General features: G+C 39.7%; 1 protein-coding gene across 1 annotated transcript in view; it reads right to left on the bottom strand.

Annotated features, from left to right (window-relative positions):
• Positions 1 to 4,976: 4,976 nt before the first annotated feature.
• Positions 4,977 to 27,127, bottom strand: part of adgrv1 (adhesion G protein-coupled receptor V1) — a 140,303-nt gene continuing 118,152 nt past the window's right edge. Inside the window, exons 91-95 of the mRNA XM_080893582.1 lie at positions 24,837 to 24,994; positions 18,918 to 19,039; positions 12,233 to 12,418; positions 8,792 to 8,969; positions 4,977 to 5,417 (exon numbers count right to left, since the gene is read on the bottom strand). Of these exons, the coding sequence (XP_080749708.1) occupies positions 5,299 to 5,417; positions 8,792 to 8,969; positions 12,233 to 12,418; positions 18,918 to 19,039; positions 24,837 to 24,994 (763 nt within the window). The 3' untranslated portion in view covers positions 4,977 to 5,298. The remainder of the gene's footprint in view (positions 5,418 to 8,791; positions 8,970 to 12,232; positions 12,419 to 18,917; positions 19,040 to 24,836; positions 24,995 to 27,127) is intronic.

Raw genomic sequence — 27,127 nt, 5'->3', positions numbered from 1 at the left:
ATCTTATATAAAGGCAGTCTATTTACTTCAAGACTCGGCTGGAGAAAGTCAAAGTCTTCACCCAGGCGCCCAAGAATAAACACATACTCAAAGTTTTCAATCTCTGTGACACTGCTGGCACGGATGAGGCCACCGGATATCCTCCAGGAGCGGTTGATGATGTCAGAAACACCAGCGCCATGGTGTTGAGTGCCATGTAATTGACGGTACATGACAAGATGGTTTAAGTCACTTCGGCTTGTTGATGAACAGAAAGAGAATCATGTTCTGATCTCATTAAGGAAAAGGTCATTATTTTCCATCCTGCAAGCGTGCACGCATCCATGCGAACTGATGCAAGTGCTTGTTTGACTCCTATCCTCATTGAGCTCATTGTCCGTTTCCTCCCACGGACACGTGCTGAGATGGATAGATAGTTTAAACATATGCAAACACGTGTGCTACAAGATCAGCGTGTCCTCGAGAGACGTGTTTGCGTTCAGCCTTGTGTGACTAACCGTGTGTCTTCTCTCCTTAAATGCAACTTTCTGTCGATGAGAAACTTCCGCTGACTCTGTTCTCTCCTTGTTTATCCTCTGTGGTGTGTTTCAGGGAAGGCTGACAGGAGCATGGGGAATGTGGTGGGAGAACAAGCCCCATGTGCGTAATACACAGATTCACACATGATTAGTAACGGCATAAATCATCTGCAGCTGAACTCGTCTGGATTTTGAGGTTAGCGATGCAGGCAGTTGTGCTGGCTCTGCGTCTTTTCTGCCGAAAACTGAAAAAGGGTCTGAGTTGAATCTTTTAGATCCTCTTATTATGAAGAGAAAACTTATGTTAACCCATCTGCTTCTTAACTTGATCCCATGTTGACTGCCTCACCTCTATAATCAACTTGCACAACTTTCAAATTACCTCTAAGCGAGTTATTGATTATCCAACAGACATCACTGTTGATCGAATTACACCTAAGACACAATATCTTAGGGATGCTTACAGCGATTAGATGTAATCTGACACTTGCACAGTTGTGGTAGACACTTTAATTACCCTGTGGAATATGAGTTTTCCCTGCATGAACCTTAAATAATGACACAGCAGGTCATTTTAAGGGTAAAACCGGTGGCACAGGTCGACTTTGTGTGTTTTTTACTCCTCCACCGACTTCTCCTTTCACTCTCCCCACACACTCCCCAGAACAGAGAATCTACTGTGAGGCTTTACTGTATGGGTGGGACTGGGTCATTATCCTATTGGAGTCTGATCTCAGGTGTTGCATGTACCAGTAAAATGTCAGACTCGATTATTCTCACCTGAACACCATACTTGTTCAGAGACCACAAAAGTGAGGAAACACGCGATGACGTTGACGTTTATCGTGTAGAGAAAAGAACAAAGAAAAGAGGTTAAAAACTGAAAGATCATGTTTCAGAAGCTTAAACCCTTCTCACTGAAATTAAAGATTACTGTTATTCCTAAGGACCGTTGCCATAACAAACGTTCGTCATTCAGAGCATACAAATACACACCACGCCATGTCCTATTGTCTGGTGATATAACTGTCTTTTCTTCAGAAGGATATTGTGATATAGACTGTAGACAAAGGATGAATACACTCACTCTGATGTCGCTCACTGGTTTGTGGAGTTGCATTTACGCAGCTTCATGAAGTCACCAGCAATTTTTTTTTTTTACACACAGAATTGACCATATTTAGAGGATGGGGTGGGGTGGTTAGCAGGTAAAGCTCACAAGCCTGTTTAGCGAGGTGGATCCATACACTGCATCACATAGCACTAATCAGCAGGCATGCGTGTCTAACAAATTCAAGAATTTCACTCACTATTACTGGGTTACAGATAAGTGTGCCAAGTGTTGGCAGGAGGGATCCTTGTTTTCACGTTGTGTGTGCCAAATTCTGATCGTACCTGAATGCTGCTTCAGAAATTGAGAAGCATATAAAACATTGTAATTCATACTAAAGTTGAATTAACTATCAATTTACCATTTAATAAAGTTGATTACAAAGCATCATCCAAAACTTCCTCAATTCCTCACGTACAAGGTCTCGAATAACGAGACAATATCTTATCTCAAAGCTCTCATAGTACCATACCAGCCCAATAGAGCTCTTTGCTGTCAGAGTGCTGGCTTGCCTGTGGTTCCTACAGTATTTAAAAGTAGAATGGGAGGCAGAGCCTTCAGGTTTCAGGTCCCACTTCAGTGGAACCAGCTCCCAGTTTGGATTCAGGAGACAGACACCTTCTCTACTCTTAAGATTAGGCTGAAAACTTTCCTTTTTACTCTATGTGTTTATACACCTCTCTGCATTTAATCATTAATTATTTTTCAACTCTGGGTTTCTTCTACAGTGTGTCTTTAGCCCTGTCTCCCTCCCATCAGGCCCAATCAAATGGCGCCTTTCCCTGAGGCTGGTTGTGCCAGAGGTTTCTGCCAGTTAACAGGGAGTTTCTCCTTCCCACTGTCACCAAGTGTTTGCTTATAGGGCGTTGTCTGATTTTTGGGGTCTTCTTTGTAATTTTGTCTATTATTGTAGGGTCTTTACCTTGCAATATAAAGCACCTTGAAGTTGTTGTGATTTAGCACTATATACATAAAACTGAATCTGAATCTGCATTAACTGTATTAAAAATACAATAGGAACCAATAGGTGCCAACACCAAAAACATTGCCAGTAGGTCCAGTTCAGTGACACATTAGCTGCCTGCTTCTTCCACCTGTCACTTTAAGTGGTCACACTGTTTAAACTTTAAGCCCTGGGTGAGTTATACAGTTGCATATCCCTGTACAGTTCTGCTGAAGATTTATAAACCATTTTCCCCTCTGCTATGCTGTAAACATGTGTAATGCATCTATATGTTATGTTAACATGGGAACTTGCCAACAGACTCACTTTCAGAGCAAGCCTCATGTGGCCATGTGTGGAATTGCAATTTTCTGCTGCCAGTGGCTTCATTTTCCAGTGCAGGAAATTACCGATTGGTACCGTGAAAGGCAGTTTTCTCCAGTTGTGACAGACCTTCCTTTGAGGATGCAGTGACTCACTGAGAGCTAAAGTCCCGATTCACCACTGGGGCATACATAGAGACAGACTGCAAGCGATCTGTGAATCAGCTGTTGCCTAGTTATCTGCTATCTAAAGACCAGAGGCTCAGGGGTGAGAAGAGACCAAGGACTCCAACATAAACATGTTTGTCTGCAGTCTGGCTGGTGGGTTGGGACATCATGCTGTCTGCTGTGGCTGTTTAATTACTTCCCACCCCCCAGTTAAGCTCTGCTCATCTAATCTCAGACTCTGTGAAGCAGGCTTCTGGCAGCAAACCTATTACTTTTTATGGGGCACCAAATCAGCGCCTTACGAATCTGAAAATGTCTTGAGACATCCTGTGCTCAGGAACAAGCAACTCCACACTAACACATTTAATCAGCCTGAGCCTGAGCTACGGTTTTATGTCTAAAATCAGCACATGTAATCATATATTTAAAAATACTACAAAATATGCTATGTGCACTGGGACTGGAGTTACATCAGTTAGTATTTGTTGTAGCCTCCATAGCCCTAACATGCTCTTTCATGTTTTGCTCACACTCCACCTCTCCAAGTATCACGAAATGTGGTAATCTTTGCATCTCTCTTGATGTTGCTAACAGGCAAACAATGCAGCTTACAGGACATATAATGGAAATATGTCATGTCAAATGTAAGCCAGGCAGCAATAATGCATGAATGGGTTGCATGTTAGACGCTTCCCTTAGAAGGGGGGGGAAACAATAAAACAGGCCGAAGGAAATGTAGATGACAATTAAAAGTTAACGGCACTATTACAGACTCAGCTGCTGCGGGAGAAAGCGATCCCCCAGAGCCGCTGCCATTAAACTGCAGAGTACCATTTTGTTAAATGAAGCAATGACTTTTTTGCTCATTACAACGTGTTCCTTCAAATCCCACGAGTAAAGCCTCTCACTAATGTGAGAGGATCAATCTAAAGCACACGCCATGGGAAGAAAAGCAAAAAACTGAAAAAGCAATCAATAATAAAAATATTGTCTTTCAAGTGAAAGCGTCTGAGAAAACTTTTCCACCCATCATTATTGGAAACATTTGTTCAATTCTTCTCCCTCTGGGTCAAAATGCCACGGGGTTTCCAGCCATGCCATCTCGCTCCAACAAGGAAAGCTGTACCAGCAGATATCATTTATAGATACCACAGTCGCTTCCTGAATAAGGTAAACTATTTCATCAACACCAAGCTATCAGTTACTGTCAGGGTGGGACTTTATCTGGGAAGCTCATAAAGGTCAAAAGATGCACACTTCTTATTGCTGAAGCTCTCCTCTTATCAGCTGGGATCATGGCCACAATCAAGCTCCACCCATCCTGGAAGTTGTAATGAAGAAGGTGGATTGATGATTGTCACATTGTTCAAAATCCAAGCGTGTCTGCTGTCTCTTCTGTGTTTCCTCTTGCGAATCTCACACTTGTCCACTCCTATTTTGCAGTAACAGTAACAGTCTCTTGTGCTGCCAACTTCCAAGAGGTAGGTTTAAACGTTGGGCTGATGAAGGAAAAGGCAGAGCAAAGGTCAGGTAGATGACGGTTTCCAAGAAGTTGCCTGAATGTGGAGTATGTCTTTGTAGATTTACACTCACTGACTCTTTAGGGAGTATAGTTCGCACATTAGATTCAAATGTGACTGAATAGCTTGCATAGCTCAACCGTTACTGTGGATATTTGCTGCCTCATATTTTCACACACTCATTCTTCACTCAGTGCAGATACAAGCAGATCTCCCGAAGGTGTGGGATGAGTTTGTGAAATTCCTGCAGGGAGTTACATAATGACACAAATCCTTCCTTGTGAGAGTGTGACCTCTGGGACCCCATAGTGAAAGACCCGCTCACTGGTAGCAAGCTGTCTCTTAGTGTTAAGTTATGAGACGTAAAAATGAAATCAGAACATGCAAATACAATTCATGTGGTACATTATTTATTGACAAAGGTACACAATCTACATTCTCTATCTTTGCCTAGGTCTCTACAGAAAAACAAAACAAAACAAAATATACATTCAGAAACAAGAGCGTTTAAAAAATTAATTTAGTAAAACATTTATTCGTATTTGTGAACACTAGTACAGTAAAAATCCCATACAGTATCAAACATCTATATGAAAACCATCTATTCAAAAACTGTTTTAGTGCAAAGGATTTTACAATATAAAAATACTGTCTTGTAATCTTTATTTGTGATATGAAAAATAGAGGGACGTGGGATCTGTGTGAGGTGTGAAGGTTAGAGGTGTGTGTCGGCGATGGGGATACGCCGAAGCTCAACTATCTGGGAGTTGGTTACGCTCCCTCCGTCGTGGCTTCCTGGTATGGACTCGTTATCGCTGACATTAAGGCCGGTCCCTAAAAAGAAACAAAAAAACATCGCATTTTTATCAAAAATATGATACGTTGTATTTTTTTATACATTCTATTCTGCAGTATATTCACGTGCATTTTTCTTCTTATAGCACTTAGTAAGTTGGACCACCTAATACCCACTATAATCGGTCCTTATAGAGCAAATGATCTATTTTGCTCTATTATGAAATCATCCCTGCATGTCATGAACTCTGGGATATCAAGTCTGATCAGTCATGGTAATGAGACGTGAAGGGAACAGGCTAACATGCTTGGACTGGAGGCAGGTAGAGAAACAAAATAATTCATTATATGTTAATGGGTAAACCACGTAACTGCATGTTGGTAAAACATAATCAAAAATATGTTAAACACATGCTTTTTAAAAATGCAAAACTGGACTTGTTTTTTATAAACGCTTGGGCTGCTACAGATTTTATCTGAATAAAAACATCATCAGACTTGTTCTTTTGTGCTTTGGTGACTTCTGGATGCTTTCAGCTTGACATACTTGAGAAGAGTTGGATAATGAGCGCCAACGTTGCTGGATTTGCACTGAAACTCACCCAGCGATGATTGCAAAATAAGATCCTTCAAACCTCCATCCTATGCCGTGTTAATGATCAGCTCTAAGTTGTACAAAACAGCACCGGGCGCAGGTGCCGAGATAAGAGCGTGCACCTCGATATGTGCTTAATGGTTCACGATCAAACAAAGTGCGAAGACCCAGATTACTGGAATACTTGCTGACCCCTGTCAGCTGGAACCCTATTATGTAATTATAATAGGAAAATTATCTTTACTGCTGACTGAGTGCTTGAGATTAGCCCAGGTTATAAGTTCAGCACGGCTGGTACGAGCAAAGAGAAGGTCAGGGGAAGTATGAAATGAAAGAGTGTCCTTTGTGACTGGTGGAGCAAAAAATGATAATTTAATGACAGAGTTGAGATGTAAACAGATAACATCAGCGCAGTATCGAGTTTCACGAAAACATCTTTTAACAGAAGTTTCAGATTTACGCTTCATTTTGCACACAGCAAAGATCAACTACAGGAACTTTTATTTACCTTTATTTTCTTGAGGCCATGCCAAAGATCTGGATAGAGCCAAACACTTTGACTTAATTAAACCTTGCAAACTTCCCTCCTTACCACGCTGAATAATATGAGAGATTACTTCATAGCGCTGAGTTTGCTGTGGGGACCAATAAATTCCCTGGCATGTCTCTTGCATCCCGGAGGTTATTCAAAGTCAAACATCACAACAAATCAGGACAGCAGGTACTCTTCGAGAAACAGAGAGAGTGAAATGGAGAGTGACAGAGACACAGTGGCTCTGCTTCACCCTGTCACCACACAAACAATAAGAGGATAAGAACCTCTCTCTCTGTCTAAGTTTTTAACTTTCACATAAATGCATCTATCAACATGCCTGCTGTTAATTTGACTCTCCACAGCTACAAGTTTTGCTTTTAAGGGGTTTCTTCAGTATAGTGGAGCCTGGTGTGGTTTTCGAGACTGAAAAGTCAGGTATTGTATGACCCAAACAGAACAAGCTTTCTCACAAAGTCAGATAAAGCTGCAGGACTGTAGCTTGCAATGCCGTGAAAGCTGCCAAAAGCCTGGCTTGTTGAAGAACTGTTAATGATTACTGTACTTCCTCTGAAAACTATTTCTCTTTCCCTGAACCCCAAGAGATTACCTGTGAAATTCAGTGTGACCTGCCACAGTCCCATTAACTTTGGAGTCTTATCAGGTTGGTCTATCTCGACTATGTATTTCTTATCCCTTCCAGAGTAATCGCAATTTTAGAGGACCAGCCACTTATTCTTTCCATGACGTGACACCAAAGCTGTGAGAGATATTCTTGCTGCTGCAATAGTTAGCTGCTCATCAAGAGTCCTCGTTATAGGTTGGGAATAACAATGACTGACGATGAGCTGAAACAGTAGGTTTTTTACCCGTTAAATGGGTAACATTAACCTAGTTTGCTGACATATTGGCATCCCATTTTGTAATGTCTTTTATATTACTGAGATTTAACACTAGCGGCTGACTGCATGATGTACAGGTAAGACTTACAAAAGCATCTAATACAATATTAACTATACAAATACTCTTTTGTATGTTTCAGGCACGACTTTCAGACTGTCTGCAGTGGATGACCTTGATTTCAGACGTGTGGAAACGGCTCATTCGGACACTGTGAAGCAAAGTCTCAATGATTTGAATAGTGTCTGTGTGTTTACATGAGCTGGTTGTGTATTGATGAGCAGGCTAGGCCCTCGGTTCATTAAACATGGATGGCAATAGAGGAAAAATGACAGCTGAGAGACTTAAGGTCAACAAATGAATGACAAAGCAGAAGTGATACTGCTGGATTAATGGATGCATTAGGCACTGTTAGATGCTTTATGTATGTACAGGGTATAATAATCACAAACACATGCACACACATATATACACACAGACACTCAAACACACCACACACACTGTGGCATTTAATCACAGGCTGATTTTTATCATCTCTCGTTCTCTGTTATCGTTCAATCTAAATTTTAGGAAGTCATAACATCTTTTTCTGCTTTTAGGCTACGGTCACACTCGGGGAAAGAAATGATTGGCTACTGTTGCACAACCAAAATTACAGCGACTGTGTGCAATCAACTTCTGATCTCTATGCTTTTGAAATGGTTGCTTCAAAGATGTGGACCAGGTCTGAGTATGCTTGCAGTCAGACGCCATCTCCAAACTGACTTTGATGCATCAAGATGGTGATAAAACAGGGATATAATGGCAATAAGGTGGAGTCAGACTGCTATCAGTTTTAGACTAAACTGGGTCAAACTGGGTCAATCTGTTTTTGAAAAAAACAAACAAACATCAGAACATCAGAAATGCAATGCTGAACCGGGCCCAGAGCTGGACTTAGGCAGAATCTACGCATCAGGTGTGACTCTGTCAGCCACAGACTGGACCAAATGTAAACAGATGGTAATTTATAATTTATAAACTTATAAACACATAGATGTAAGCAACTGCAGGTTGGGGGTGCTGCATGCTTGGCCTCTGGCAAACCAGTTGCTAGAGCTACCTGCAAGCACTCCCGGACATCAAAAAACTGGATCCAATCACTTCCCAGCCATTAATTTTATCCTGGTCACACAGAGGCTGTTGTCCTGTTTTTACTGTCTGACTGAGACCTACCACACAACTGGTGAAATTGGATTTATTTCTCAAGCATACTGTGTTTGTCCTTTTATGTCAAAATATTTAGTGCAGCAAAAACACCCAAAGGAATATTCAGTATCAAATTGTGTTTCTGACACTTGCTTCCTGTGTAATCTGTTGAAAGGTATGTAGTATAGTTCTCCTCACCTGTTTTTAAGGCAAATATGAGGTCGTCAAACTCCTGTGAATCCTCATCTGCAGTGACCAAGTTGGTGTTGATGAAGCCTCCCTCGGTGGTGTACGTCTCCATCACAGGACTGGGCTTAAACACACTGCTGGGCTGAATGCTAGGCCGCAGTGACGTTCGCTCCCAGTCTGCTGAAACCTGATAGATAAATGTGTATTTAAATAGACAAGCCAAAAAATCACCAAATATAACATAGAGTCCAAATAAGTCGGGATGCTGTGAAAATGCAAATAAAAACAGAAAGAAATAATTAGAAATTCTCAGAAATGGATATTTTATTCTTACTAAACATATTAAATGTTTAAACTGAGAAACTGTACAATTGGGTGATTTTTGAACACACACATAAAAACAACAACCTAACTGAGGAGACCAGTAGCTGGACCTTTGAGAGAGGAGTGTTGTCCCACTCTTGCTGCTCAACAGTCCTGGATCTATTTTGTCACAGTTTTCCTTTTATTGATGCTTTAAATGTTTTCAGCTGGTGAAAGGTTTGGACTGCAGGCAGGCAAGTTCAGCACCTGCACTCTTCTACTATGAAGCCACGTTGTAATACAGTGCACACACTAATACAGTGTACTACAATGCAGTTTAGCATTGTCTTGGTGAAATAGGGCTAATGTGAACATCTGGATGGAAGCATTAAAACCTGTATATACCTTTCAGCATTGTTGGTGCTTTTCTAGATACAAATGCCAAATCCATAGGCAATGCTGCATCCCAATACCATCAGAGAAGCAGAGTTTCCAGTGGGTGTTGACAAAAAGCCGGATGGTTCCTCTCCTCTTTAGTCTGGAGGATGCAGTGTCCGTGTTTTCCCAAAAGAATTTCCATTCGTCCGACCATTTGTTTTCCATGTTGCCTCAGTCCATTTTAAATGAGTTTTAGCCCAGACAAGAGGACACCATTTCTAGATCATGCTCACATATTCTTCTTTATGATAGAGTTTTAACCTGCATTTGTGAATGGCACAGTGAACTGTGTTCACAGAAAATGATTAGTGGAACCGTTCCTGAGCCCAGGGCAGGGATTGCAGGGATTTCCATGACAGAATAAAACCTTTTTTTTTAATGAAGTGTTGCCCGAGGGCCCAAAAATCACAGGAATCCAGTATTGATTTTTGGCCTTTTCTCTCATGGACAGAAATTCCTCCAGATTGATGATGAGACATCAACATCTTTTTCAGCAATTACCTGCAATACCTTAACCCTCTCGAGGCAGGCGTTGCAAATTTTCAAAAGTTAAAAACTAACAACCTGATTACCCCACATACATATTTTATGAGCTTTTTTTACTCAGAAGTACCACTGCAGGACTTGGTTGTGCATTAGCAACTAAAACTTAATTTGAGCCTGAGAGGGTTAAACAGCTTTTTTTTTGCAGATTGGTGAACATCTGCCCGTCTTTAATTCTGAGAAACTCTGCCTCTCTAAGATGCTCCTTTTATACCCAGTCATTTCACAGACCTGTGGTCAGTTAACCTTATTAGCTGCAAATTGTTCCTCCAGGTGTTTCTGTTTAGTACCACTTACATTTCCAGGTTTTTGTAGCGCCTATCTCATCTTTGAAGATATATTCCTGCAATCAAAGTCAAGTCGAGCTAATATTATGCCTAAAATGATACATTTTCTCAGTTTTCTAAGTTTGATATGGTTTCCGTAGTGTTTTGTGAATAAAATATGGGTTTATGAAAGTTTATGAGCTGTAAAAAAAACATGAATCTTTAATGTAACAAACACACAAAAAAAAAACCAAAACCAGGATAAACTGAGGTCAAACATATACTCGCATATGCAAACAGTAATCATGACTGTGATGAATTTGGGTTATGTAGAGTGCATGGTGTCAAAGCACCCCAAAGAATTAAAGTCATCCCACAGGGTCAGAGTGGGTGCAAGGGGTGAAAGTGAGGTCAGTGTAGAGTTTCTTACTGAATCATACTAACGGCTATACAAATGGCATCTTGTCTGTGTATATAGAGGGTTTTTTCAAGATGAATGTCCGTGCATTAACACAACAAATCACAGAAGTTACTAGAAAGAACAAAAGAAATGCAAAAGAGAGGAACCAGAAGATATCTCTTTTATTTTGACCTCAAGAACCAGATTATTCCATTATCTCATCGTGTTTTCTGTTGTATTAATTCATTATGAATGTCTCATCTGTTCATGGACGTGCATAAACGTGGGTACGTGTTGTACAAGCTTCTCAGGCTTGCTGTTACCAGTACAGAGTGTACGGGTGAGGTGAATTAAGCACCACCAGGCACTTCAAATCTGTCACATCCACTTTGGAGGGCTGTAGTGATTAGATGAGGCCAATATGCTAGTCACCACCTGCAATATGTGTTCTTATACTTGTTACCTACTTTTTTTTCCTTTTCTAATTTCCTTTCAAGCGGTCCATTTCTCTCAGACACACACACACAAAATCCAGAATCTACCCCTAGTGCTGCTTTTCTCAGGGGTCTCTAACTGCACCTTTCTTTCTTGGGCTGTAACCAAATCTTTAAGAGGCGAGAGTGTGCTCTCATGAATAAAACAAGATTACCGGATTCCTACGTGTGGAGAGAGAGATCGAGAGAGAGAAAGGGAGGGTGGATTTCCCAGGGGAAAAGAAGCCCCCCCCCCCCCACAACACCGACCCGCCACCCTTGTTTTTTTTTTCTCTGTCCTTCCTTCACACCAGCTCAGTCCTTATAGGGTATTCTCCAGAGTACGACTGGCAGAATTAGTGTAGCAGTGTGTTTGCGTAAAGCATGTTTTCTGTGCTTGCAAGCAATGCGCAAGTCTAACAGAAGGGTCACAAAACCACAAAACAAGTTGATGGGGCTGTTAGCAGGAGAATCAGTCTGAAAAATCTAAGTGAATCAGTATGAATGTGCTAGAAATGTAAACTAGACAACGGCGAACGTGCAAACGAGCCGTGGGAAACAGAGTTAAAGAAGAATAAGCAGAAATAAGTTCAGTCTTAAAAACTAAATTTCACAGTAGTTTGACACAGAAGTTCCTCAAAACAAATGATTACTCTATCATGTAATCCATGGTTGTCACTATGGTTTCTTCTCGTCATCACCACATCTGCTATTCAAATGCAAGATTTCTACACATTTCTAACAAACTCAACCACAAACTGTAATGGATGTGTGGTCAGAATGGGAGTTAAAGTCATCATCAGACCTCAACAGTCTGGATGGGGAACAAAATCTTTTCTTTTCATGCCTGAAATGAGGATTTCTTAATCAGTAAGTCAAATACAAATGTGAAAAGTCCAGGCATCAGAGATTAGGCAACACATGCACGATAACTGCTGTAAATCTGTGTAACCAACTATTCCCATATGTCAGCCTTTGATTGCATAAGCGTGTCAATGTGATGACAATGTAAGCTCTGTATGTGTACCTCTTCCATGGCACTGATGAGATTTTGAGTTGATTTGCTGATGTCGCCTCCCACAGGGGTGGGTCCCATTCCCTGGTACATAGAATCCGGCCTATCCTGTCCACTCATCTCAACTGTGTAACTTGCTTTAGTTGGCCAACACAGCTGGTTGTGCATGATGAAGTACACAGCAAACACATACAAGCCCTGTAGAGAAAGCAGTGGGGAGAAAAATTCAACATTAGGAATAAGTTATGGCTCTGCTCTTCAGTATGATTAATCTGAAATCTGTAATACTGCCGGCTCAATCAATCTGCAGTGGCAGGCTTGGAGGGTAAAAGAACCAAACGATCCAAAAAAGTGCGTCACAAATTCATTAGACCACCTATCATAAAAGCAAAAAGACATAAATATTTTAGAAATCTGTCAAAAGATAAAAAATTATATAGCTATTCCTTAAACCCATTTTCTAAGAACACTTACAACATACTCATCAAACAAACCTAATTTTCTATTCAAGAATTCAAGTAAATAACTGTACTTTTGGAGCTTAATTAAAAATAATAATGTGCTTTACTATTCTTTTCCAACTGTTTTGTAAAATAATAAAATTATGAATGAATAATAAAATTAAATAGATTTTAGCATAAAAATATTGTTTGGATTAAAGAGCTTGCACATAACTAGTGGATTAACCATTACCAGAACTGTTGATTTAGATCAGCTGTGGCTTAAACCTCACACTCAGTGGTAGTCTAATAGATTTGTTAAGCTCTGTACATATTACATAAACACATGTGATATTAAATAATACTATACTCATTATTATTTTTGTGCAGCGTGTTGCTGTTGCATTCCGAATTAAACTTCTTTCACTTCTTTCAGCATGATTACTGAAGCATTACTTCACCACTGGGGCAGTGACATCATTGGCATACTGGTATTTCTGCCTCCTCCACTTCTTCATCATTACCATTATCTGCTTGGTCAACAGCACCAGGATGCGAATTACCCCAAAACACCAGGGCGTCAAATACCATGAATCCAGCCCATATTTCACAACACCCATCATCGGGCGATGATGGCAGCCACAGACAGAGACGGAACACACAAGAGCGCAAACCACAAGCGTGTGTGAATACAGGCCAACACGGACCTATTAAAGACGTTTACACATGGGGAGAGAAAGTAAGTTTTTGGACAACACGGAAGAAAATAATGAATATAGTAATAAAATATGTTTAGGCAAAACCTGACGGACTGATTGTTTCATTGATAAAACCAAATGTAAACACTTTGCTTTTTTGTGAAAATAAATATCAATCTGTCAGTGTGTGTGTGTGTGTGTGTGTGTGTGTGTGTGCGTGCGCAACTCCCCAACTTATTCAAATCCTTAAATCAAACTTTGTGACATAAGGTTCGTGTCTGTAATTAAGCTTCAACTTTCCTGGCAGAGCAATCAACGTTACTCATCTCGAGTTTATTGACAGAACGGGATTATAAGCAGCCTGGATGGCCACAGTAAACATTAATAGGAAGAGAGCAGGAACAGTAAATCAGAACTGTGTGTTTATGGGGGAACTATAAAACTGGAATATCCAGATTATGAGAAGGAAAGAAAGCCTGTTTATAAGCTCACTGGAGACCTTGCAGGTTAAAAACAGTGCAGTATACTCCGCTGTTTTCTGACACAGTGACTTAAACAGATTGGTGAATCGTACACTGTGTTCCCATAAATTAGTGTGCCTTGTAGGTAATTGTGCATGAATTGCAAAATGAGAGCTTTAAACCATGTCCTTTAGTAAATGGAACACTTCATGGCTAGGAGCTATGTTCAGGGATATGTAAAGTCATAATGATGTTATGACCTTATATTTGGATATATATATTTGGATTTTCTGCGTATAGCTTGAAGAAGGTAATTAGTCTTCCTTTGTGTGTTCGCATGTAACATGGAACAGAAAGCAGCCAGGTGTGTATTCATATATAGGTGTGTATGTCTTTATCCATGAGCATTTCTCCATTACAACAGCACTGTGGGTGATTAGCACAGATCATTAGCAAGCTGTGTGGCCTGAGGAACAGGCTTAACAGCCATAGGTAAGTTATGTAAGTGTTCCCTGATCGCTGAGTCCATGTCTTTGGAGATCGAAGGCAAAGTCCAAAAGAGGACACTAAGGACGGGATGGTGTTGAGGGATGTGAAACGGACCGTGAGAAGGAGCATTTGATTGTGTTGGATACAACCTTGTTTAAAATCATTTGGGGTGCTGAGCAAAATGTACATATGAAAGCAATGATTTGTATGATTGAAATCATAATGATCCTGACATTTAAAGAAGACAAAGACAACATGGACAACAACTCTTTAAATTGAAATATTTTCCCATTCTTAGGTGGAGGATTTAAGCTGCTCAACAGTTTGGTGCTCTCTTCACTGCAGTGTTGTTTCATAATGTGCCAGCTTTTTTTTCAATAGGTAACAGACCTGGACTGCAGGCAGGCTATTTTACAAAAGGGCCACGCTGTTGTAATACAAATGTAGTTTGGTGGTGTCTTGTTGAAAGAAAACAGTTGCTGGATGGTAGCAGACATTAAGAGTTCCTTCAGATACTGGTAACTTATTCATGCTAGGTGCACTAACACCCTCATGCTGGCTTTTGAAATGTGTGCTGATAACAAAGTTGATGGTCCCTTTGTGTTCATCCTGGAGGAAGTGCAGGCATTCACAAAAAGAATCTCACATTACTGCCATTTGTGCCATTTTTGGCTTTCTCCTTTGTGTACAGAGATACACAAAGGATCTTACATTTCAGAGATGACAAAATCCTCAAATTCTTTTTAATTTCATATTTAGTTCTCAATTTTTCAAATTATTTGCAGGGTTTATTTAAGCTGCTTCTCTTTTATGGTCTGTTTCCTAACATTTTCAAAACATGTCGCCCGCATCAACCTTAAAATGAATCAAATCAAAAACAATAAAATCTCATAGTTTGACATGTTGCCTTTGTGCTACTTTAAATTAATTATGGTGTTTAAATAATTTGCAAAGTTTTGAGTACAATTTTACACAGCATTCTGTTTTGTGGGTTTTTAAGTAGGGCGTTTAAAAGTGACAACAGCAACGAGCTAAAGAAATGTACTGCTTGTCAGGGGTAAGACAAAGGGCAAGATGATAAAATTAGAAAACTGAAATAATTAAAAAATAGCTCTCGAGTTTTCTGACTTCTTTCAAAGTGATTAAATATACTAAACTGCATCAACTGCAAAAAGTGCTGTGTCCGCAGATTTTTCTGTGCTTTCTGTGCTAAAAGAAAAAGAGCTGTTTGACCGAAACCCTAAATACTTCCAGGCTTCACACGGCTAATTGCCTACCGCCTTCTTTTCCATAAAAATATACACATATCCTGTGTCCTATTTTTAGCCAGTGCCAAGGCTGAATGTGCAAGTGGGGGTTGAATTGAATTGTAATGAAGCATGGTCCTGCTTCACAGCTGTGAGGCTTCTGACAACACGGATACAGTGACGTAGTGTTTATCGGTACATCGAACGTGCAGTAGGAGATAATGAGGGGTTGTGCTGTTGTGATTTGATTATTGTCTTCTATTTCAGCATGATGTGACTGACAGCTGTATTATGTAAAAGGATGGATCAAAGGCTTGTAGAGAGAAAAGAAAACCCTGTGGCCTGTTGGCTAAAAAGTCACATTTTCCACAGTATAACTGCAAACATGTGATGTGTTTCACAGCTTGATTTTAACAGATACCCGGCTGGCAACAAGAGGTTGTTTTTACAGCACCTAACCAAAGAGCAATGTGGGCTCTGCAACAGACACTTGTGCACAGCTGTAACATCTGCAGCTGTTTAATGGTGTTCAGTAATCAGCAGTTAACATCAACAACACCAATGAGGTAAATATGGAAAATTCTCTTAATGGAAAATTCGCGGCATGAAGGAAACAAAAAAACAAAAAAACAAGTGTACTTGACTTTGCAGCAGAGATGCACAGCCTAACAAATTCCAAGCTCACGGCATTGAAAACCTATGGGAAGGATAAGATGTTCAAAAATGCACTGGAATAATAATACTGGGAGAATAAGGCAGTCCTGTAGCACCGTGTCCTGAAAAATATCTCAGTTTAATTTCTTTAGTTAACCTAAAAATATTCCATATGGGTTTGAGTTCACAAAATCATGAAACAAAAGTAAGATTACTCTAGTTACCAAGTCATATCTGTTAAGAAATGTGACAATCATCATATTTTGTTAAATCTTGCTGTTCGAGTGTTCATGACAGAGAGTAAGTATCACAGTTGCTTTCTTTAAACTTTACTTTCTTTTTTCGATTTAGTCCCTAATGGAAGTTCTGCAGTGACACAAAATGATCAATGAGTCCTCTCACAGCAACGCTTTTCCTCCATCACCGCTAAACAAATTAAATGTGCTTTAAAAAAAAAAACACATAACCCAAATCTTGCATACAAATAAATATGATAGCAGCCATGCTTCGTACATGGTTACAGCATCCTGACCTTTCTTTAGTGGTGCTTTGTAGAAAGTGGGTCAGATGAGTTTGTTTATGGCTAATCAATATCCTTGGACACAATGTACCTTTGGGACCCTTACCCGTTCCACTTTGATAAATCCCTACTTCTGGTACTTTTGGTGCAGACCCCAGAGGCTGCTGTTTTAGCTGGAACTTTGTATGAGGCACGGCTGAAAATCAATTGCAGCAGTTCTTTTTTTCCAGATGATACAAAGTTTGATAGAACTTGTCCTATCTGAAGTTAAAGTTAAGCTACATTTAAGTTGCTGAAATACAAATAGGGTAGCAAGAAGCTCTTTTTAGCTGTTACTGTACGTCGCCACCAAAAAGCCCAAAAGTCCTCATTTAGAGAGCAAAAGTGTTATCAAACTACTAGTCATCTGCCAATTAACGTAAAGAGGAGATTTTTATGTACTATTGTGTGGGCGGATGTATGTTTGTGTGACAGCAGTGCTAAGAACTTTGATAACTCAGGGGCCTAATGAGGGGGCCCAAGAACAAATCAAAGTATTTAGAGAGGAAACAAAGGCTATTAGTCTGAAATGTTTCTAAGTGAGAGGATTTTTACCCAGGTTAAAAGAAACACAAGCAGAACTGAGGAAATGTATTTAAAAACTTTGCATGTAAATTAACAATCACAAGTTCATTTTAAATAAAATCAAACTAGCTATGTGATGTCACAGGGATGGACAAAGTATTGCTGGTCATGAAGAAGTGTCGAGTGCGACAATGACCATTGCTGCTGACATCACTTCACTTCAGTCACTGGACTAACAGGAGATGTTTACTTATGTTAAGCGCTGTTGTCTTTAGCATGTAGATGCTACATATCAACATTGGTTGTCACAGACCTCTTGTGGCACATGTTACAGGCACATGGTGGTCTACCCGATCACTGCAAACATTTAGGGACTAGATAAGACAGAAAACAATCAATTGTGCAAAACTAAGCACAACTGATCCAGAAAGCTTCGTGGGCATCTTCTTAAAAAAACACATTATGCATTAAGCACTTCTACAAAACTAAACCTTTGCGCCAGAAAATGTATGATTTAGTAGGTTAAGTAAAATTGACAGAAGACAATTTAAAGACAAGTAATAAAGCTACTGATATGAATGAGCCACAGCTAAATCCTTAGTAACCAGAAGACAAAAGTTTTTAAAAAAATGTCTCAGTTACATGAGTAAGCATGTGTTTCCCTCACTAAGGACATAACTGAAGGCAGAAAAATCCACAAAAACTTGCACAATGTGTTCCAGAGTTCACGATGATATTGTTGCACAGGTTTTATATTTGATCATTAATGACCGTCCTCATTTTGTCCAGTTTCTTTTGAACAGGTGGAAATTGGTTATAGGGACTATATTTTTATTAAGCCTCTAGATTGAAGCCCAGCATCTACACTTCCCATCCTTATTTCTTTTTTTGGAATCTGTAGTGGCGTGATGCAGAGGCATGCTTGTGAAAATGATCTCACTGTGCAAATATTTAAATATGTACTGGACTGCATTTAGTGGTAGAGTAATCTATCTTGCATTTGAAATATCTTTACTTAGCTACACTGACATCTGAAATACAGAACTGAGAGAAACAGAGGGAGTAAATAAACTATAAAAAGATGCAAACAAAGGGACCAAGAAAAGACAAAAATAAAGTGGAGAGATGGACAAACATAGCAGTGAGAGGCGTTGGTGAGACATGACACAGTGATAACCCTGCCTCTCTCTCTCCACACCTGAGGCACTTCTTACTCTGCCTGTCAGATACATCAAAGCTGGCCTTCAAAGTGAATGGACTTCCCTTCATCATACCTCTCCACCCCCCAACACACACACACACACACACACACACACACACACACACACACACACACACACACACACACACTCATGACATGACACCGACTCTGCAGCGTTCTCAAATTTTCAGCTACAGCAACATTTAGTTCAGAGAGTAGCTGAAAATTTGAGATTAGATAGGTAAAAACAATATCTTTCATAAGAAAAATCAAACCTGGAGAAAGAGTACACACATCGAGCTTGAAGATATAAAAAGAAGTGCTTTAACTTTATAACTTTTAACTGTTCTCCAATTACAACAAGAAGAAAACATATGCACAAACAGGAAACAAACAAACAAACAGAAAAGGAAATGATCTCACCAGCAGGCAGTTAAAGATGACGTAGAGGATGAGCATCCACAGGTACCTGTAGCCCATATGGAGTCCTGCCCACAACCAAACTAGGGAGACGAGCAGAAACAGGTAGAGGACCAGCGGCACCTCTGGAGCACAAGATAACAACAGGAACAGAATGAAAACAATATCAGCACTGTTGTTCAAATATATATAAGCCAATACAATACATTATACATTACAGCTGAACTCAGATTCTAGATACTATTTTATCTGTATGACATTCATGCACTTATTAATTTGAACATATTTGAACAAATGCATATTGCAGAATAACTACCGTACATTACATAGTAATTGATGGAGAATTAATATAGCTGCTGGTGTGTTATCATTTCTATTTAGATTCTCTAGTTTCTTGATATTAAACTATATATGCTGTGGTGTAATACTCATTCTTCCAAAGCAAGGTCTGGTAAAAGAGGAGGAAGGGGATCTAATTCAGGAGCTGTCTAATGAACCACATTTTACAACCCTAATACAACACTGATGCAGCGTTTCTGCTCCAACAGTTCTCTGACTTCCTGTGGTTTGCATGTGGATTTACGTGGACTCAGATTAGAGACTCAAGCAACAGTGAGGAGACATATAAGGGAGGGTAAAAAGCCACACACTCATACTTGAGTATGAGCACGCATGCACACATGCTATCAGAGCTGTACTCTCTATCCAGGGCTTCATCCATTCAGCATTTGGGATGCCACTAAATCATTTAGCTGCCTAAGATGGGCTGAAAATGATCTAAGAGACAGTGTGCACAATTCTTTTCTTTGTGCAAACAGGCAGCTGGTGTGTCAACATCTTCACATCAGATGTACTTTATATTTTAAGGGTGCACAATAGATTGTCAAAATGGAGAAACATACGAATACTCGTCCTCATGCAGAGGTCAAACATCACACATTTACATTTACACATTTACCAAAGGGGGAACCTATGGCTTTTTATTTATTTTATTTTAAACTGAACCAAACAAAAAACAACCCCCAAGTTCTGAGAGTAACACTTTGACAAACCTTGTAACAACTGTGCATTGACACAAAGTGTACTGATCTCACCAATACGACTAAAAAGTGCATAGTTTAAAAGGTCTTCTTAGCATTTACTGCTTTTAGACCATAGCAGCTAGTCAACCTGCAGCCCACTGACAGGAATACATCCTGTCACCTCAGACTTCAGGATGTGACAATTCAAGAAAAAACCCCACTGAAGTAGGGACAGACTTAAGATAATTAAGTAAGTATCCAGTGGTCCTTACAAAGCAGAGAACATTTTACAAAGGGAGTGCACTTCATTATTACTTGCACAAATAATTCTCTTAACCTGCTTGTTCTTGCTGTACAAAAATGGGAGGATATCTGTTAGCCTGCTAACCAACACAAGTGCAATGCACTAGTCAAATTTGGACACTGTCAAAAGAATATTCAAAACACATCCACATTACCAGCACCACACCCATCCTCCCTGCTAAGTATGTTGCAAATGTGGGATCTCAAATAAAAACACTAGGAGTGCTACCACCATGAAATTAAGAGTATTGCACCATAGTGATGAGTTTTGCTTTGTTCAGACAAATACTAGCCTGACTCCTATTAATACTTAGCTAATATGCTGAGATAAACATCTTGAAATAATTGTAGGGAGAAGAATAGAAAAGTAAAAAAGCTAAAACAGTGGAGGGATTAAAGCAGGGTGTGACAAGTGAGTACTGAGAAACTTAAGCCTGTAGTCAAATCATCAGGTGCTTGCAGTTGGCAACCAATACCGATTTACAGATATACAGATATATACAGATTTTTAGCTAAAATATGGCTTTAACACATAAAGTGCAGGGTTATTCAGTGAAGTCAAAGTCAGATTTATTCATATAGCACATTTAAAAAACAACTGTTGACCAAAGTGCTGTACATTTAAAATAATCAAAGGAGATAAAAACATAGGAAGACATGACAAAATTTAAGAAAAGAAGCATAAAATGAGAAGATTTGAGTCAGAAAAAAGACAAATAAAAGTAGTACAAACTCATTCTGATTTAAAAGCAAAGGAATAAAAGTGGGTTAACAAGAAAAAAGGGGGTTTTAAACTGTCTAATGTTGGGGAGGTCCTGATGTGAGGGGGCAGTTTGTTCCACAGTTTAGGAGCAGTCACAGCAAAGGCCCGATCACCTCTGTGCTTCAATCTGGACTTTGGGACAGCTAGGAGCATTTGATCCGCAGACCTCAATGATCTTGCAGGAGTGTACCAGTTCAAAAGATCAGAAAGGTATGAGGGTGCTAACCTGTGCAATGGCTTAAAAACGAATAATGAAATCTTAAAATCAATTTGAAAACTGACTGGAAGCCAGTGTAAGGATGCTAGTATGGGAGATATGTGGTCTTGCTTGCTCTGCCAGTTAGTAACCGTGCAGCAGTCGGCTAACTGATGACAGACTGACGCCTGAGTAAACACTCAGGTATCAACAAAAATCGAGGCGAGATGAAATGAAGGCACGGCTAGCTCTCTCAAAGTCTCTGAAACAGAAGAATGGCTTCACTTTTGCAAGCAGCCGGAGATGAAAGAAACTGCTTTTGATTACAGTACTGATCTGTTTATGAAACATTAGATTAATAACTAACTCCACATTGCATTATCAAAGAATGTAAAAGACATTTTTATTAGGCTCACGATACCTGTGATGCTGTGTATGTGTGTGTGTGTCTTGAAGTGAAAAGTGCAGGGTCACAGAAGATAAACATAATAAATTTTACAGCTACATGAGGCGTAAAAGCTGTTTTTACGATGATTTGAAGGGAACATCAGATTCAAAATTACACTGTTGAGTCACTCTCCTTACAGTCTGCATGAAAGGTGTTATGTAGGACAGAGTGTACAGTTCTCTTCACAAGTAGGATGGAAACACAGGACACGGGCCCAGGTTTGCACAAAAACCCCTCACTTAGGTGCCACATCCACCACACTGTCATTTCCACCCTGCTCTAACTTCTGCTCCTTATCACATAGTATTTTTATTTATTTAGCTCTATCATACTTTTTTAGTGCTTTCTTCGCTGTTGGCCTTGGTCATGGCCTCTGATGCATTATTATTTCACACTTCATCTCGGTTTGCCTTATGTGGACAAACTGTCTACAAACACGTGTAGGTTAAATAAAAACAACTTTTTTCTATCTTCCATCTATCAATTTCTATCGTCTATCTTTCCCATTTCTTTCTTTCTCTCTCTCTCTGGCTTTTAGTGTGTCTTGCACATCTGTCTCCATCTCCTCCCTCCCTGGTTAGACTTTTTCCAACCATGTAAGCACATTCCTGTCTGTGGACGGGCCAGAGCTCCCACAGTAAGAACAGGTTCCCAGAGCCGAGTTGAGACGAACTGCAAAATGCTGACTGACTGTTTGGCTTTGTACCACTAAGTAGAAGCAAAGAGCCTGTGTGGCTGTGCATGTGTGTGTGTGTGTTCATATTATGCATAAGCAGACATGAATTCATATGCAATCCTCTGCAAAAGCTTTGTGTTTCAGAGAAGCTCAATGATGTCATGGCTATCTTTCTTTCTGTACAACAAACACACGCTGCTTTCCTCCACAGGCAAGCAGACAGGCTCAAGTTCAAATTTGACCAGTGCAGCGTTCTTGGTGTGAGAAGACAAACTGAGAAGTGAGCATGCACAGAAGGAAAACAACCAGAAAGAAACTCGAGATTGTGCTAACATTAAGGTCACAGAGAAGTCACCAGCTGTAATAACAACAAGCAGGAGTAAGCGTGTGTTGAGTGCATCTAGTTACAGCTAGGAGTAATGACCAAAGGAAAAAAAATAATACTAAAAACAAGATGATAAAAACAATCAGCTGTTAAAGTACAATGTCCAAATAAGGATGTGCATTTCAAGGCCATTACTAATAAAGATATGACAAATATAAGCATGCGCTTAGCATACAAATAAAGCAGCAACACTCAAACACACAAAGTAAATAAAACAATATTAAGTAATTAAACATTATCCATCATTTATTTGTGTTTCCATACTGCTGACCAATCAATGCTAAAAGTGGAGCCGGGGAACATTAAGTGCCATAAAACTGCAACAATAATAGTTATTCATTCAACTTAAAGTCTGGTCACTTGCGCAACACAAGAACATAAAGTCTTTCTAACACAAGATAAGGGTTCACTGTTGTGCTTCTGATATGCACTGTTGTACCTTTTGTTCGTTTATTATTATTCGCTGCCCTGCATTGGCAGAACTTTCTCAAATCTGTTGATGGGGAGGAACATAAATGAAAGCCCACCAACGCACTTCCTTGATTTCACTGACGTCAGAAGTTCTGCTAAATTTCACACAGTCCTGTGAATTTTACATGTGCGGTTCTCATAATCTTGCATGCACGCGCGCAGGCATGCAGGCACAAACACACAGACAGACACAGATTACTTGTTAGCTTATCTCATCGGTTGTTGCTTCACTAAGGAATTTGAAAACATGCACATGGCGTTCATTGTCAAAATAGCATCAGCAGTCCAGCAGGTTCTGCACGAATCTCAGCTGGCTGGGAAAGTCAAGGTTGAGTTTACTCTAAGTGCTTAATATGAATAGTTATTATTTGGATTACTGCAGAAGCACACACAGAGCCTGCAAGCAGTGGACAAATAATAGGGATAATTATTGACTGTCATGATTGTCATGCTGCTGCATAGTGCAGGGTTCAGTTCCTGTTGTTTTAAGTCAACTCATACAACCTTTAAGTAATTCCGGGAAATGAGCAGAAGGGTAGCCTGTGTTTACAGCAATAAATATATTCTCCCATAATTGTTTTATTCTTCTTTGGACTTTAGACATATTGAGACACTGACAACAGCAGAGTACACTGCAAACACTGGAGTATACAATGTGCACTAAAGTGTGTTTGTGGGCATGTTATGTTTATATGTGCATGTAGATATGTACAATTGTGTATGTATGTACAGTATAGGTCAAAAGTTTAGGCTATTGTGAATCATCACACATTACAGTATCATATTTCAAACATAAATGTTTGTCCAATTTACTCTATTTTCTTTCGCTTTCCTCACAAAAAACTGCTCATGTGAAGTACAAATCCTACAGGCTGGCCCTTTGCCTCAGCCTGGTTTGTGAATGAGAAAGTGCTGTTCCTTTTTGAATAATGCACACATACCTGCAACTCAGTAAAGCATCTACACTGCCTCAACACTCCTGCACAGTTTGCGGGCAAGCTGCTTGCCAACAAAAGAACTGGCACTAATTCAGGCTTGGCTTTGTCACCGGAGAGCCTTGACTGAGCAAAACAAGCTAAAGCCTGCTGATTCCCACTGATGGCCATTGATTGCAGCCCCGATGATCAGCAAGTAAAGTGGTTTGGCTGAATCTTCATGTGTGGCCAAAGGGACTAACTGCACTGTATAAACAGAGCTGATTTGTACGGGTCATAAATCCATGATGGATGTGTGTGTGTGTGTGCAAACAAGAATTCTGAATAATCTACAAGTTGGAAATGTACAAGTTTGCACACCTACTACTACATTGTACTGATGGGTGTTTTTGTGTGTGCTAGATAACTGAAAGTTCGCACTTTCTGCAAAAACCCTAAATCTGTTTTTGTCTCCAGCAAACAGCAAACTGGAAAATAGGGGATGAAAGCTTCTGCCCAAAATAAGGGTATGTTGTTTGTAGCTTCGTTCTAGAGGGACATCCTAGTGGTGTTTGTACATGTCCACGAAAGAAAGAAATTGGGTGTGACTGAGTGTAAATGCAGATGTAACTCTCATGATCTCTTTGTGGTAACAGCAAGTGGTAAAATAATAAAATCTCTGCTTATGCATACATTAATATATTTGTGTGTGTTTGTGTGTGTAGTCACATATTTGGTTTTTACCTGTGCTGTTAGTCCGTCCACGGTAAATGTCATCGTAGGCCTTCCACTGCTCAGTAACTTGGTAGATGTGGATGAATACAACCACCACAGCAACAAGACAGATGAGAGGCACCAGCACTGCCGTGCACAGAGCTACATAGATGTTTGGGATAAAGCACCTAGAAGATAAGGAAAATAAGATGAAAGACACACTTACAAAACTTACAATAAGCCATCTTGCAACTAGGAAAAAATCTCCAGTTGTCTGATGATTGCACTGAATTATTTTTATATTCTGCAAACAACTTCAAGTAGTTGCAGCAACAAGCGGGTTCCCCAGAGGTTGAACATGCAACATTCTCAACCTATGAGCTGCTTCTTTTGACTGCAAGGTGACTGCACGGGTTATCTGGTGGGAGGCAACTTATCTCCAAACAGACAGGGTCCAAATCACACCAACTGCAATTACTCTCAGACAGAGTAGTGAAGGCTTGCAAATAACTGCTGTCTAATTTATAAAAGCAGACAGATTGGCGACATGTTGCAATTAACTTCTCTGCAACACATCTCTTTGGAGTGGGGGACTTAACATAGCTGGTTACCATCTGGTTGTATTGTAGTTATAGTCCTGTATAAGAGCGAAATGTTTGTCGTTTAGCAGTTAAATCATCATTTTGCAGCAACTATGTCACTATTTGTTATTTCTGTTTCTGTTGTGAGGTTCTGAATAGACTCTGAATATAAGCAGTTAATAAATATTGCTGTTTAATCTGAAATTTTCACACGGCTGCAATAATTTTGGCTGCTATTTCCAAACAGTGATCCTTTGTGTCACCATAGCATAAAGAACACATCTATCTCACAGATAACGTCTGGAAAAACTGAAAATATTAAACTGCTCTATATTTAATTTAATTTAATCATAACGCAACTCTTCTTTATACTTTGTTGCTTTGTGACACATCGGACACAACCACCGATAAATCCATCGGCAATTATAAGAATATATATCCATAGGGGTCACGTGATTTCCACTGTTCATCCTTTTTAACAGGTAAAGAAGAACTTTCTTTGGAGAATTATTAATACAATTTTTTTTTTAAATGTCAGTAAGAAGTTAGACTGTATAATACTGACAGTACCATCTCTATGCTGTTTTCCCGGTGAACCTCTTGAACTACCGTCTCAGGATCTTTCAGGCATGTTTATCTTTATTAAAGAAAACTGCGGTTTTCCTCTGGGAAAATCAACATCCTTGATATTTGTTGCCAAACAACTAGAACAACACTGATGTGACCACAACCTTTTCACAAAACACATTCACGCTCTGGTTCGGTGGGAGCATCAAATCAGACAGGACTTCCGCATGTTTGAGTGATTGCAGAAAAATAATTGGATCTGTCGTAGTCACAACATAAGATGAGCTATGCCAAATAAAGCGCTGGATCACCATGTCACAAAAAGACAGCCGGGCCCCTAGTCTAAATACAGTGGAAAATGGACAGCTGTACTGTTGGGGCCTTGCTAGGGGGATGACCTCTAACTATAGTGAAAGTCTCACAAGGATGGGAAATCCCAGGGATTCCTGAATTGAATGAAAAAAAAAAACATTACCCAGGGGTCTAACGCACCCATTTCTTAGCTTGAGAGAAAGAAAGTTAATCATGCCTTTTATGGAGGGTTTTCATCCAAAGGCTGCTGGGATTTTCTTTTAAATGTATACCACAGTAAGATCCTATGTTACCACTCTATGATAACATTTTTACTTAAATCATGTGATCACAAGACCCCATGTTTGGAAGATGCAACTTGAGACTACAAAAGGGTCAAAATATTCATGAGTGTAATCAGTCTCAAACTAGACTCATTCAAAACAAAATTTAATGCTGCTGAAATGTTTATGACCACTTTTGCTGAGCAGTTGTCCATGGGTGGTGAGAGAGGATTCAATGTTAAAGTTGGCTTTTTGTTTTCTTCCTTTTAAAGATGTACAACATATGATCCACAATAAAGATTAAAAAAGGCAGAAACCACAGGACATTACAGTCACTCACTGCCTCACAATGTGATAACCATCAGAAGAGAGAAATCCTTAATATGCTCAATGCACATAGCTGGGGTTAAGTACAAACTGGTCTATATGAAAGACAATGTCCCAGCACAACAGTGATGGTAGAGGCATGGAAATGGTAACTTTACACCGTTCTGCACTTATTTATCCATAAATCTCCATATCTCTCTACTACAGCGTGAGTATAGTAGTGGAAAGCAAAAAGACAGAGTAAAAAAATGTGCTCCCATAAGCAATTAAG

Source organism: Rhamphochromis sp. 'chilingali' (genome assembly GCF_963969265.1).
Source record: "Rhamphochromis sp. 'chilingali' genome assembly, chromosome: 10".
NCBI lineage: Eukaryota > Metazoa > Chordata > Actinopteri > Cichliformes > Cichlidae > Rhamphochromis > Rhamphochromis sp. 'chilingali'.
The sequence above is the reverse complement of the archived record's forward strand: the minus strand, read 5'-3'. Positions and strand labels throughout refer to the sequence as shown.